Source organism: Anopheles stephensi, chromosome 3 (assembly GCF_013141755.1).
Source record: "Anopheles stephensi strain Indian chromosome 3, UCI_ANSTEP_V1.0, whole genome shotgun sequence".
NCBI lineage: Eukaryota > Metazoa > Arthropoda > Insecta > Diptera > Culicidae > Anopheles > Anopheles stephensi.
In genome coordinates, this window is record NC_050203.1 from 16,782,339 (window position 1) to 16,796,984 (window position 14,646).

At 43.6% G+C, this 14,646-nt stretch overlaps 1 protein-coding gene across 3 annotated transcripts in view; it reads right to left on the bottom strand.

Moving 5' to 3' along the window:
* Positions 1 to 564: 564 nt before the first annotated feature.
* The window catches only part of LOC118512690, a 65,258-nt gene continuing 51,176 nt past the window's right edge, over positions 565 to 14,646 (bottom strand). For all 3 annotated transcript variants that reach the window (XM_036057481.1, XM_036057480.1, XM_036057482.1), the window contains 5 exons: positions 13,260 to 13,444; positions 13,076 to 13,148; positions 10,685 to 12,169; positions 10,385 to 10,608; positions 565 to 3,010 (listed from right to left, as the gene is read on the bottom strand). In XM_036057481.1, coding sequence (XP_035913374.1) covers positions 10,442 to 10,608; positions 10,685 to 12,169; positions 13,076 to 13,148; positions 13,260 to 13,444 — 1,910 coding nt within the window. In that variant the 3' untranslated portion in view covers positions 565 to 3,010; positions 10,385 to 10,441. The remainder of the gene's footprint in view (positions 3,011 to 10,384; positions 10,609 to 10,684; positions 12,170 to 13,075; positions 13,149 to 13,259; positions 13,445 to 14,646) is intronic.

The window sequence follows — 14,646 nt, forward strand, 5'->3', positions numbered from 1 at the left end:
AAAGTCTCTGTACTCGCTCAAACCTCCAAAAAATAGACTCTGGTTCAAAATTGAAAAGAAATGTTTTTTTTTTAACTGACGAGCTACTGTCAATCTTAGATCTGAGATCTTGGAAGGATTTTGGCCCTGTGCGATGATCTCTCCGTTGTGCGCCAAACTGGACTCGCCAGGTTCCCATGGACTAACTATGTCATGAGTATGGCATTGAACCCCCAGGTCTGTGAAGTCTTTGAAGGTTGTCCACACACCCAAAGGAGGTGTAGTAGGCCCACATTGAGAGGGAATAATGCCGTTGATGCGTCCACCAGAAAGGCAGGCGCATATTTGATTAGCAGATGACGACACTCGATCGTGAGCGGTATCTAGGAATTCTGCAGCAGGCTGAGTTATGTAGTTTAATAAGAAAACCTTGCAATATTAATTTTAAACTTACAGATTAGACACTTCTATGTGGTCCATATCTCTAAATGGAATTTATAGTACTTACCCTTTGAATACTCTCTCCCTAGTCAAACGACCAGAAAAGACCATTCTTCTCTCCCCCAAAAACCACACTCTACTCCATTACTTTTCTCAGAAATCTTCGATTTATTTTTCGTAAATAACATAACACTTTCACTTGTTCTTGTCCCGCCCACCACTCCAGAATGTCCTGCCCCATCTGATGCTGGGGCAATCGGCGGCTGCAATCAATTCACCGAAAAACTACCATCTAGAGTGTATTGGATTCCCGTTCTTGTTTTTTGTTCTTCTTCCAATCCAGTCCGCTAAGTGTTCCATATCATAACCATCGTACTGTTTTGTATGTATTGTATGCATGTTTTGTATGTATGTGTGTATATATAATATATAATATATCGAGTACATTTGCTCCCCCCCTTCTCCACACCCAGCTGGCTACCTGCCATCGGATAAATAGTCCATCATTCGTTAGCAACATAGCTGGGGGTTGCGCCATTTGTGTTGCTTCCGTTGCCAGCTAGCTTTCGGTTCCACTTCCCGTCCGAGTCCATTACATTGCTCGAAGGGAAAAGGTTGCTCTAAATTGCAAGAAAATTTTACTACTAACACGAGTGATTTAACTCGAACGCGCTAGAACGTCTAATCGAACGCTTGCGTACTGCGAAGAACTTTAACTCTGCTCTACGCTTCCGTTGAAGTTTTGCCCAACGTGTAAACCGGAAAGCAAGCCCGATTGATTCGCGAATGGCAATACACACAATGAATACCTGAACGCTCTTAAAGACTGTTTTGTGTGTAGGATTCGGTCGGGTTCGGCTTAATCAAGTTGACAAGTGAGTATTAACGTAATTCGTAGCTGTTGCCTCCGTCGCCAAAAGCCGACCTTGCTGCTGTTTAGATGGGTTGCTGCTTTGCTAAGAACTCTCCCGGCTCACCCGTTATTGTCCTTAGCCCTGGTGCCCTTGACCATACCTTGTTACTATTCTAGGGTATGTGTATAGTACGTGGTAGGATTATAAAGAGTATAGGTCCGTAGTTATACATGTTTTACATCAACTGTGTGATTCAATAGAGCCGTCTGCCTGTTTTCACACTGCTTACCTCGCTAAATGTAGCTCATATTGTGGTTCGGTAAGATTATAATTGGGAGTTGAACACAATCAAGTCGTACGCATGCTTGCCCCTTGCTGAAGTACGGGTCGAAGGATATGTTGATGTTGCGATGCAATTGTGAACTGATTAAAAATAAAAAAAATGTATTTTTTGCGTGATTCTAATTAAAAAAATATCCTAACGAATGCGTTGGAAGACTACGACTCGTTTTTTGGAAATGGAGTATTTCTTTTAAACTTCAAATTTGGAACAAAAGCTTCCCAAAAATCCCCCCAAAAACGACTATCGCCAAACAGCGTTTTCCGCGTCCAATACCTACATCCTGATGCTTTTGTTCCAATCGTAATCGTAATTTTCCGGCATTGCAACCGCCATGCTGCGGCCCTGCCCAAACAAACCGTACGTGACCGAATTGAAAGCTGACCAACAGAATGAAAAGGAAAATGGTTTCATTCCAACGCTTCCAGACGCTTAATCCACCAGAACACACACAGCCACCGGCCAGCCAGCCGACGGCAATGGGAGTGAAGAGATTTGAGCAGGGCTTTAGTGCTGGTAATCTTATTTTAATAGACCTTTATCCGGCTCTGCATTCTACCAGATTTCTGGCAGGGCCATTCTTTTCTGAGTGAATTTTTTGATGATGTAATGTTTTGTAGAATATAATTTCAAACTTACTAAACGAAATCAAGCTATAAATGTTTACACTAAATCAAACGCCCGTTAAACTGTCTTCCAGGACTTATCTAAATACACATCGACCATACGCCTCGACATTGAGTTGTGGCGAGCACGGTTCCGAGTGGTTGACTATTCCCATGCCTACATATTCACATCGAAAACTCCTGACCGTGTTTCTATGCATCTGCTAATCGAGAACTGTTCATTACAGGACACGAAGATTGAGAGCAGAAAAAAGGGGAAGGGGGAATAACCCTAACGTAACACACCATTCTCGCTACACTAAACTGCACCTTGTTTCGTCTAATAGTATCACTAGTGCTAGCGCTCAGTATGGTTCTACGCTACCCTTGTTTGATATAATCCAGCCTACCAGCTTGTTTTTGATCCTTTTCTGTTTTAGATTTCTGTCTCTGTGTTTCTTTTTTTCTTCCCTGTTCTCGACATTGTTTTTTTGCCTTCGCCCCACCGGCTTATTGTTTGTTTCGAGTTTTCATTTCCCTCCATCTACGCTAAATAGTTTGATCCACTATGTATGTAAGTATCCCCTGTTTGTTTTGTTTTTGTTGTTGTCGACTGCAATTGTTAGTAGTAGTGTGCATTTGGGTGTGTTGATGAGGATGGTTTGCTGTTCTGTTGCCAACCTGCCATTTTTTGTTGTCTGTCCCAGTAGCTCATTCATGTGGCGTGAGAACGGTGGTTCTTGCCGTTGGACCAGAGGATGTTGGATGAATTGCCAGACGGGCGAGCGAGCCTGGAGTAATTTTTGTTAGTTTAGAAAGCAGAAATTTAACTTGAGAATAGATTTATTTAAGTAATTATATTTAATGCATAAAAGTTTCATATAAAATAAAAGTTTTATAAAAATAAAATATAAATGAAAATTAAAATATCAAATGAAAAGCAATAATACAAAACTTGATATCTTTACTAGGTTCAACTTACAGAAATTTTAAATTCCTCTCAAATTTGGATAAATAATACCATATTGACCAAGACCATCACAGGATATCTTCTGTTCTGGGAAGTAAATATCAATCGTGAAGACAACTCCCATATACTCCCGCCACTCCTCTTCAAAATCGACATTAAAGCGACATTCGAACTCCGGCAAATCCTCGCTACGAACAATTACGACTACCAGTAGCGTATTGATGACTTGTGAGATAAGAACCAAACTCTACCCATATCATCCTTTATCATTATGCCAATAGGAAAACTTCATCTCTACCTCCACAATACGCACTGCGTTCTCTTCGCTCGAAGATATACATCGTTACGGCAAGCACTCCGTAGGACTTTCCGGGGGAGGCATTTCACCACAAAAACCACCGAAACCACATGTGGAACACAATTTTGTTTTCCAATTTACGCAATTTTATCGAACCGCACAGATAACACACACACACACTCGAACCGTCAAACGTCGCTCAAACCGTTCCGTTACACCGGCCTTTAACATTCCACCAGCATCAAATCCTTACCCGTCGCAAGTGACGCTTGCCCGCATCTCGAGCTCTATCGATCGGCACGAATAACTTCCTGCCGAAAATAATGCCGGCAATACCAGACACATACCAGATAAAGGAAGGATGCCGCATCGCTTCATATCGGTGAGCATGCGGGATCTAAATCCGTCCACCGCTAGCCAGAATGCCAAGTGAACCGTTGGCAGGTAGAAATTGATGTACCACGGACGGATGGATGGTGTACGGTTTGTAACTCGGTTTGCCATTAAGATCGCGAATCGCGCAACACAAACACTTAAGCCGAACATTGTTAGCGGAATTGTGGAATGTGCGGCTGATGGTTGAACATTTCTCTAACCCCGGCGATCGATACGTTATCGGGCGCCGATAAACTTGATGGTAGGCGAGGTTTGAGCTCGAGGCTTTACCGAATAATGCTTTGGAGATGCGAAACTTGGTGCTCATAATTATCTATACACTCGAGATACGTTTCGTTGCGATACTTAATGTTAAGTCAAACCAATCAAAAGTCCTTTAACAAGAACTATTTCTTAATTCAATAAGGATTTATGTTGAACAATTTTTCTATATTTTAATTTATTTTTTCGAAACAGAAAATATTGATTCTAAAGCTTTCGAACTTCAATCCTCGTTACTTAAAGCACCAATTGATTTCCCATTAAGTGCACCGGAATCTTTGTTCATTCGGTGTAACACTTCACCTTAACAAAGTGCGTCCATACATAAAACGTTACTATTCAATCAAAGCTTCATTTGCATTAGCTTTTAATTGCTGCACTATAATCGTACAATGCTAGCCACAAACCGTCTCACTTAACCTGAACCATTCCGTTCAGAATAAAATGAAGCATTCCCAGCAGGTAGGCTTTTGATTTGTTGACGCGATGGGCGAAGCTCATGAAGGACGATGAAGTGAATTCTGGCCTACTTGCATTTTCCCGCTGCATATTGCAATGCAATATCATGTTGGACTTACATCCCTTCGAGCCGCTGAAATACTGAGCCTTGGGTGAAGGAATTTCCCATTAGGTAGCTCACATTCATAGCATGGCGAGCTGTGACGTATCAAGAATTCTCTATGAAAATGAGTATGTGAACAGGTTTGTTAAGCTAGAAACGTAGACATAAATTAAAAATATTTCTTAATTATACCACTTTGCAGGATTTCAATTCCCAGAAAAGGGTACCAAAATCATGTTCATGCTCGAGAATTGCGATCATAAAGATGTTTTTGTAAATAAATCACTTCAAAAAAACGTTTTAAAACGACTATTATAATATTCCTCGCAGTAAATTCCTCGAAAGATGCAGGGAAGAAATCCATCTCAATAGCCTCTTAATTTTGTACACCACACCACAAAACTCTTTCCACCACAGCGATGCCAAAATCCGGGTTCCGATGGACGCACGAGCATATCCGTGGTTTTGCTAATGAACTTATTTATTGTTAAAGCATAATTTAATTTACACCCATCAAAACCCCTCCGATCCCGGGAAGCACTGACGCTAGACCACGGCCCGAACCACAAAGTAGAGGTCATTTCCGTCCCGGAGAACCGTGCGAACCCATCCTTTACCGGGACGATCCTTTTTCCAATCGTTCACTAAACGGGCGCAAGCGGCTATCAATCAGGTAGTTACGCTTTTAACGAACCATCCTGCATAATACACCTTCAACGGAGGGTTTGGTCGAGGAGCGAGAGGGAGCAAAGGGAGGGTTGGAGTCAACACAAGAAGGCACGGGCAGGAAAATGGAAAATTAATAACTCTTCCAAAACTTGAAACCAAACCGGGATGATGCTCTTCCCGGGGCTAATGGGAAATGTGTGCTGCGAATTGCATAAAAGCAGGCGCCGTTTTGCTCACGGTCGAAACCGGCCAGTCCATTCATTACTTTAATGGGCAGGCGAGCCAAAAAAAACCGTGTGGTATCAAAGGTTAAATCATCGGGCTTTGGACTAGAGAAGGATCTATGTATATTTTTGTGAGGTGGATTTGTTTGTGCAAAAGCCGTTTCCGATGGTAGTTGGTTCGGTACTGTTGAGCTTTTAATTATTAATCAGACCAGTGTTCTGGCAGCAGTTTTCGATACGATGATGGAAATTTGCTAAAGAAGGTCGTTCATTTTCTTGCATTTTAGTCCTCTTAAACTAGCCTAAAAGCTAACCTAAGAGATATCCATGCCAAAAATCAATCCTTCATTAATTACACCGATAAATACCATGCAAAAGTTCGGCCTTAGCTGCTTGCCGCCTGTCATCTTCTTAAGGATTTTTAATTGACATTAAATTTACTAACCATCCTCCCGCAAAACAGGAGGGAAATAAATACCTTCCTCCAAGGACGTGAGAAAAATGGGAAAAACCCACCCTCTGTGGGGATTTCCCTCCAACTCACGTTCCTTCCCCGCCCAGCATTATTATGGGTTGGGATTATCCACCGTGATTGAATGAAATTACCATACACAAATATGCTGACCCCGGGACCACACACCAGCAGAATCGCTCGGGCAAGCGTTTAAGCACGCGGTCGTTATCACCTCATGGTTCGGGGTCCCCCATTTGCGCTTCAACCCGGCCAAATAACCGATGGACGGATGTCAAACCGTTTCGTTTAGCAAGCTAGCAACCAGGCCTTAGCTGGGTGGGCGGGTGTTGTAGCCGGTCCGTGCTATTAATCGTGCTGATCAAATTAAGCGACAGGGTACGCCGGGTTTTATAATTCATCCGACGTGAACCGTAATCGTGCCCCTGATGATGGGGGTTTGTAATTACGTGTCGGAACCGTGCTTTGTGTTTTGGGATTTTTGGACACATTTTTTGCGAAATAGTTTCTAATTGAAACTAACCAAAGCGAGTGCGTGTTTGAATTTAAATTTCAATTTACATACACTAATTTACTAGAAAAAACTCCCCCGAACAGTGAAATATCCTCCAGCTGTTTGAAATGGCGTTTAAACGTAATTTCTGCCATTTTTGCCGATCTCAATGAACTAAATGAATGTCCGCCGTTAAGTAGATTCATGATTCATTTGTATTCATTTTCACACAATGCAAATGGCAAAGCAAAAAAAAGAAGCTTCTCCCGCATCAGTTGACAACGACATTTTTGTGCACTTTTTTTCTTTCCCCTTTTTCGCTTTGCCAGCACACTCAAGCACACGGAAGCCTTCACGGTCGCCTTCATCAATTATGCCACCGTTGGTACGCGCGTCATGAAACATGGTAATGGGAGCCATTTTCCAGTCGCTTAAATGGACAATACAATTAGGCAAAACGACAGGCGCCAGCTAAATGAGTTTCTGCATCAATTATCCAATTGCTAGCCAGAGCGCTGCTCGCCGGCCAAATCCTGCCTCCGAACCCTTACAGCACGGAACACACACCCCGGTGTGTCATCTCACACCGGCCTTCATTCCATCAGTCGAACCAATGTTGTGGAGCATGTTACGCGATGAGAGAGGGAGCGAAAGACTGGTCTTTGAGCGCTACATGGCACAACATTCGCTGACCCAAAAATCCTGCCCGTCAGTCATTGCAGGCCACGTTTTCCGTGTAGCTAAATCGTTCGAGCATGTCCTTTCACATGATCCGGTGCTTGTTGTTGTGGTGGCTTCACACACACACGCACATGCAGCTGACAGCTTAATTCCGATTGCCAGCACGCATCGGAAATCGGAAACGGTACGACGGTCCCGGGAATAGGAAAATTAATAACTCCAGTCTTAGATAACACCGTACAACACGCAGCATGTTGCACACAGTATCGGTATTGATCGGTAATGCCAGCGGAACGATTGTCAAAATTTTGTTGTGCATTATGTGGGCCTGATGTGTTCGGGGGAGCAAACAAACGCGGCTCGCCATGATGTAGCACTCCATTATGCATATTTATGCACCGGAGATTGAATGTATGCGCTAGATCAATGGGTTTAAACGACAGTATTTGCATCAGTATCGAAACATAATTATGCATCGAGCTAAAGCTTATTTGATGCAGAAGTGGTATTTATTGTCGGTGAGTAAGATAAATATTATCCTGTTGTAAATACTTATAGCTATAAAACAGAGCTACTTCTGGGAAGTATGGATATCGAATGACTTTTATTTATTCTAATAAAACGGTCATGGTCGTATTGGTCGATTCAATTGCTTTCGCAACAATTAAACTAAAGTTGGCATAATTAAAAAAGTAAAACAAAAAATTTAACAATACAAAAACGTTGAAGTTCTTATAGGGAATTTGAGAATAAAATTTAAAAAAAGATAAAACTATAAATTTAATCAACAAAACAGTTAGAAACAGTTTGAAATGAAAACACGAGAGAAAACAAGAGAATAGAAAACAGTAATACAAACCTGTAAATGAATGTAAAAAAATCAAAAAAGAAAACAAGAGAGCAAAAGGAAATAAAAAATAACAAAAGGTAATAAAATAGTAAAAAAATGGGTAAATACCTGAAGACAGCATAAAGCAAACCTAATCACGTCAAAGCGTCCTAGCGACTAGTAGAAATTACATTCTTTTGATCTAAACATAACATGATTCCCCCACCCCAGCAAAGAAGAATGTCTAACCATTTTTACCTCGAGGTACCGGGAAAATCGTACCACTCCTCCTCCTGTAATTACCTTAGTGACCGGAAGCTTCTACCTTTGCCAACAGACAACAGCGAGCATGCTGTTAACTTGCTTTCGCTTGTGCTTTGATCCACTCCCGGTGACTTGCCTGCAGCGTAGAATCAAGCGTATTCATCCAATGACAAGCATTACGCTCATCGATTCAACGCTGTATCCACGGGGCACATGAAAAGAAAACTCTATTATGCTTATCATTCGCAAGACACGTCGTAAGCGCACGTGATCGATCAAGCAGTTGATTTATATTGTTGCACGTTAAATGTGTCAATAAAGCGCGACAAATCGTGGGATGATTCACGAAAAAAAAGGTTTATTAACCAGCTCCAGAAACACTGATTTACAAACATTTCGGCACAGAAAGGATTTTATTTCTTGCTATACAATTTTGAAGAATAAATATTGACGAACTCAGCTACATTCAAACCACAAAGCAAAAAGTATTTCAAAAGCTTGAAAATGAAGCCGGGATCTTCATCAACCCAAAAAACGCCATTTGCTGTCCGGTTCATATATAAATAAAGCGCATTTCAAGCGTTTTATTTCCACGTGTCACCAGTTTCGACTCTTTCTTCTTCCATCTCAAACTACTCCATCTCAAAAAGATCAATGCCAAGAAGCAGCACAAACACAAAAAAAAACAACAAAATCCTGGCCCCCCTAAATCTCAAGTAGCGGAAAATTGAGATTTCACTCCATCGCTTCGAAGCGCCCGGTCCTCGATCTGATGTGGGTCAATCTGGTGTAAAACCGCCCGCTACCGGTGTGTAACCGGCTGCCACGCTCACAGCAAATACCAATAAAAATGGAAAATCGTACACACTAGCGAACGCATGCGGTGGGGGGAAGGAAAAATAAACTGTCAGATCCTCATAACCGAACATGATCCGGTGCCTACCCTAGCGCCTACTGGTGGCTTATCACAATCGAACAGCGAGCGAGCGAGCGAGAGAGAAAAATCATACGGCACAATCCTGCCAGCTTCGAATCCTCGACCACTGAGTAAATCCATCTATGAAAAATGGCCGTCCACTCGGCAGGTGGTGAATAAAGCGAATTTCCCGAAAAAAAAATCCCCCCAAACACACACTCAGCCACTGAAAACGACATCGTGGGTAGGATTTAGCCGATACCACCTTTTGGCCGTCCGGAAAAAGCCCATTTTTTCCTAGCATGTAAGCGGAAATTGAAATTTTATTGATTTAGTTGTCACCAAGTCAAACTGCTGCCACAAGACAGGAGCATTGGGAGGGTAAGGGGATGAGTAACAAAATATACTTCGATCCTAACGCCCGTATGCTGCTGTGAAGGATTTTTGTCAGAATTTTGAACGTTTCATTCGTGCCAAAGCGTGCCAAACGAGCAGCTAGCAACCAAGACACTTGGCAAACATTGTTATGCGAAACGCGCATCATAATTGCCGTTCGTCGTGTGATCGATTTCAGCTTATCCTACCTCGGTGGTGGGGGATCAGGAGTGAGCCGGCAAGACACGAAGTAATGCAAATTTATACTTGATTATTTGACATTACGATGGAGCTTTTCCTTTCTGCATTTTTTTTCAATCGCTTTGTAGTAGAAGTCGGCTGGGAAGTCCCTTCGTTTGCTATGGAAATTGCTCACATTACATACGGCCCGGTGCATTGGAACACACAGAGAGCAGCCCGCAGACACACCTGTCGCCGGAATTCTAATGCAAATGATGCTCTGCCGGTGGCTTTTTGTTCTCTGCCGGTGTGCTATTCAATTACTATAATTACAGTTCGAACATCGTTTCGTGACGTGAAGTTAAATATCGATTTCATTGAGCCGGAAAGCTTACGGTAACGTGGGAAAGGTTACACACATTTCTAACGTATGGTAATTGTAAAAAAAAATCCTGTTGTTTGGTATCGCCAGAACGGAATGAGGGGATTTATCGTCTTTAAAGTTTGAGTAACATAGAACTTAAGAATATAATAAAATAAATTAAATGACGATAAAGAGCATCCTTAAAACTCACCTCAATGTTCGTCCCATTAGAAGTATTCATTTCATCCTTTTCCTTGAGTGTCGAAGCTTAGAATCCTGCCCCGTCCAGAATATCTGGCAGTATCAGGGGAGGACAGTTGAGTGGAGTACACGTTACCCTGGGGGCAGGATCATTCTCCGGACCGGCCACACATACACACTGCAAACAGTTTCCAGTTTCCTGTTTAAGCACTGCTCCTACCGGATATGTCACTCCTGGAAGGGAGAAAGAAAAATTAAAGGCAAATATTAAAGGATACTTAAATGGTTGCGTGTCTTCAAGGAAACCTACCCATCACGACACAGTGCTGTTCGCTTTGCTCCTGTATGGTGGGCGATTTGGTAGTTGTGCTACTGCTAACACTACTGCTAATACCGCTACTACTGATCGACGGGACCTCCGGGTAGATCAGCTCCGAATGATTCGTCCCATCGACGTAATCCGTCTCTCCGAGCGCGGTAGAGTTCAGTATGTCAATCACTGACGCCGGTGACGCGGGTAACTGCGTCGCGGGAAGCTGGCTTCCCTCGCCGAGACTATATTTGCCCTGGGTAACGTTCGTTGTAAGCATGATCGCTGGAGCAATCGCACCGGTGTCCCCATCCGTTCGCTGCTCACCCGTATCCTCTTCCGTATCGTCCTCATCACTATCCACATCTTCCGAGTCCTCACCGTTCGATCCGATCGAGGGCTGATCTTGCGCTACACGGGAAGACACTCGCCCATCGAAGCTAAGCACATCCCGGTACGGTTGCTTCTCGTACCCATCCGCCTCGGGGACGTGTAGTTCCTGATTTTCGGTACCAACTTCAGGACCACCCATCGCTCCACTGTCGTCAAACATTTCTACATGCCCGGACGAGGTGATGATGTAGTGCTGGGGAACGTCTCGATCCTTGTTCCGCATCGCAGCCGTCGCTTGTCGATGGTCGGACTCGGGTTCGTGTATCATGCCGTACCCATACCCTCCAAACTGTTGCTGCTGTTCCAGGGCAGACTTTTGTGCCTGATCTTGCGAGATCTTACTGCTTTGACCATCATTTCTATTAGTTTCTTCGCGCGATTGATCCTGTGGCTTGGCAGCTTCCCTGCTCGAATCCAACGGGGAAATCCTCGGCAGTGCATCGCTCGCAATCGCTACTGTAGGTTTTCGATCGTAACCGAACGCATATCCCCCGTCCGGCATTGCCTTTTGTTGGTTCTTTTTATGCTCCTTCAGCTTCTTGTGCGCGAGTGTCGCTCCCTTCGTTTTTCGAACACCTGCCAGCGAGCTAAGCTTTGCCTTTCTTTTAACATCCCCGTATTTTGCGTCCCGAGCTGGAGAACTCGTCGCGGGTCCCGTTGATACTGGGCGGTACATCATTATTGGGGGCGTCTGTGGGAAGCTTAAGATGTTCTTCGGTATTCCATCGAGCGCATCCGCCGTATGTACCGATGCATGGTGAGTTACGACCTCCGATGAGCCATGCTCGGTATTTTGCGCCCGCGATGAAGGTGTCGAGATCGGTAACGTACTACTGACAACCGTCGTTCCACCGTCGGTTAGTGTATCGGAGAGGGTGAGCCGTGTGGCACCATTGCTACCATCGTTAGCTTCCATGGATGATAGGTGGAAGGATGCTTGCGTTTTTGTTGTGGGTAGGCCCATAGCGTTAGCTGTGCTGATGGCAGTTGACGATTCGGAGATCAATTCCGAGGAGGGTTGATCTTGCTTTGATAGTTGCTGCGAAGATCCGATTTGGGATTCCGATTCGTCGATCGTTTTCGCTATAGAATCTGTGAAATGGAAAAAAGAATTTTAAGCTATTTTCAACAAAACATAACTCCAACAAATCCAGCTTAAATTAATATACTCTGATTCTACAGCAGGAGGTCAATCGACACACAATCAAAACTTATTCCAACTTCATATTCTCTAACGCCACAAAAATAGTTCAACCATCCCGAATTTCCTGTTCTCGTCCCAAAAACCATTCAGCAGTCCTTACGTTGGACTGGAGCCAACCATTACAGTGTGGAAAAATGGTTGAAAAATTGCATTACCTTAAGTGACACTCTCCACTGTTATAGCCCACTGCCCTTGGTAACTCCTCGTCCGGGTGCTATCCTTATCGCCGCAACGAGTATGTCCATAAATTGCATTATGAATTTAACAGAGCCCCCCGGAGACCGTTTTCCAAAAAAAGATAAATCACGATACAGCCAACAACAGACCAACAGCTATTGCATCGGGCTCTCGAATATCACATACCATCGTTTGTTAGATGAAAAATGTTCATCTGATTATAAGCCTGACCTGAATTGCTGCCAAAAAGCATACGATAGGCTTGGCCGTGGGTATCCTGACGATACCTAACATTGATCCGGGTTTTGTGTGGTGAAAAGGGTAGCATTAATTTACGGTAGATAGATAAAAGATTGTCCACTGCACGTGACGTATAGGGGGGGGGGGGGGGGACTAAGCGGGACAATATGTCTTTTAGCAGTGAAAAAGGCTTCTTTGGGTAAACAAGGTTTTGCAGCTATAAATTACATGGCCGAAAACTACACGAATGTTTTAGGTATTTGTGACTCTTTATTAACATTTTGAATTAAAATTAGCAAAAAAAATAGTGCATTTGTGTATAAAACCCACAAATAATATATTTCTAATTAACAAATTCAATCAGGTTTTGCACTTACCGCACTGTTTCCACCAGCAGAATATTTCACCATCGATGCAGAGACAAATTTCACACGGATCGAGTCGTTGTATCTGCAGAACGAGTAAAAACCCAAAAAAACGAAACAGTTATCATTTTCCAACACAAAAACCATACCGTATCGTAAGTAATATCCTCCCAAAAAGCTCCCCAAAAACACCTACCTTCTGTCCGTGGTCATACTTGTAATCGTCGACCAGGCACGATTCCGCCTTCTGCAGCTCACCGCGATCGTTATCGTTAATGATGTCGGAGAGCATCTCCTGATCGTACCGGGCTTCCGTCTGTTCCGCGTCCAGATCGATGCTGTTTCGAAAGTGTTGCTCCACATCCATGAAGTGTGTTGGCACTGTTTGGAACGGGAAGCGAAAGTGAAATGGAAGGAAAAACTCAGCACATCAGCAACATTAATTAATCGATCCCGCGCCCCTCGAAGCACATTCCCCGTGATCGTGACTTCCGCGAGGAGAAAACTTTCTGTTTGATGTGATTTTTCATTACCAGCCCCAAGAACCATTGCAAAACAACATTGTATAATCCACTTCGGACGTCATTCATCAAGAAATGTCTGCAAATGAATCGAAGAAACAAACAAACAAAAAAACCCATCCCATCACTTGGCAAAATTTAAAGAAAACGTGTATAGAAAATAGCACTACCGAGCGCCGATGCTCATTTCGTACCGCCTGTTGAAGGCGCAAGGATACAATCCCTGCCGTCGAGCACTTGAAATGATAAACAACCCTGCCAGCCCATTTATTCGCACCACAAACGACTTTGGCGAGGAGTCGGTTGGGCATAAGGTGCCTTATCGTTATTATTTCCGCTCGAAATGTACAGTAAAAGCTCGGCAGATCTAGTGCATCTATCACAGCGCAAAAACCGAACACATGGAAGGGAGAAGAGATAAAAACCGGACTGTACAACAGACACACATTCTCTCACACAGCAAAGCTGCGACTGGGAAAATTAAACTATGTGCTGGAAAAACGCAACTTTTCTTATCGCCCCTACAGTTGCAGCGCAGCATTCTCGATGCCTTGTGGACATGGAGCATTGCAAAGAACGTCCGTGCTGTATCTGAGCAGCCTCAGGGGGGAGGATAGATAGAGACCACTTCTTCACTACCACTCGAACCACAGGCAGCGGAAAGAATCGCCGACTGCTGCAGCGATAGCCATCCTTACCGCGCGCATTGTAAAAGCCACAAAGTGCAGCTTGTACGATCTTTCTTTCCCATTTTTTATCCCTCCGTTCATCTCGGTCCGTGAAAAATCGATTGAGAAAAAGCGTTTCTAGTGCTCCGTTGCCTTCTTCCAATCCTGCCCTTCATTATGTTCGACTTGTTCTTGATAATTCGCTTTTTCTTTCCTGTCCTGTGTCTCTCTGGTCCTAGCGAGCGCTCACCATGTGCTCCGTACAATTGTTCCAACTTTTTCTCTCGTTCTTTCGAGACATACCGGAAAATTTTCCAGATGGAGGAAAAGCGTACACTTGCTTACAAGTTTACCCAAATGATGGACGACGCTTGGGAGGACGATGTTTTGTGAG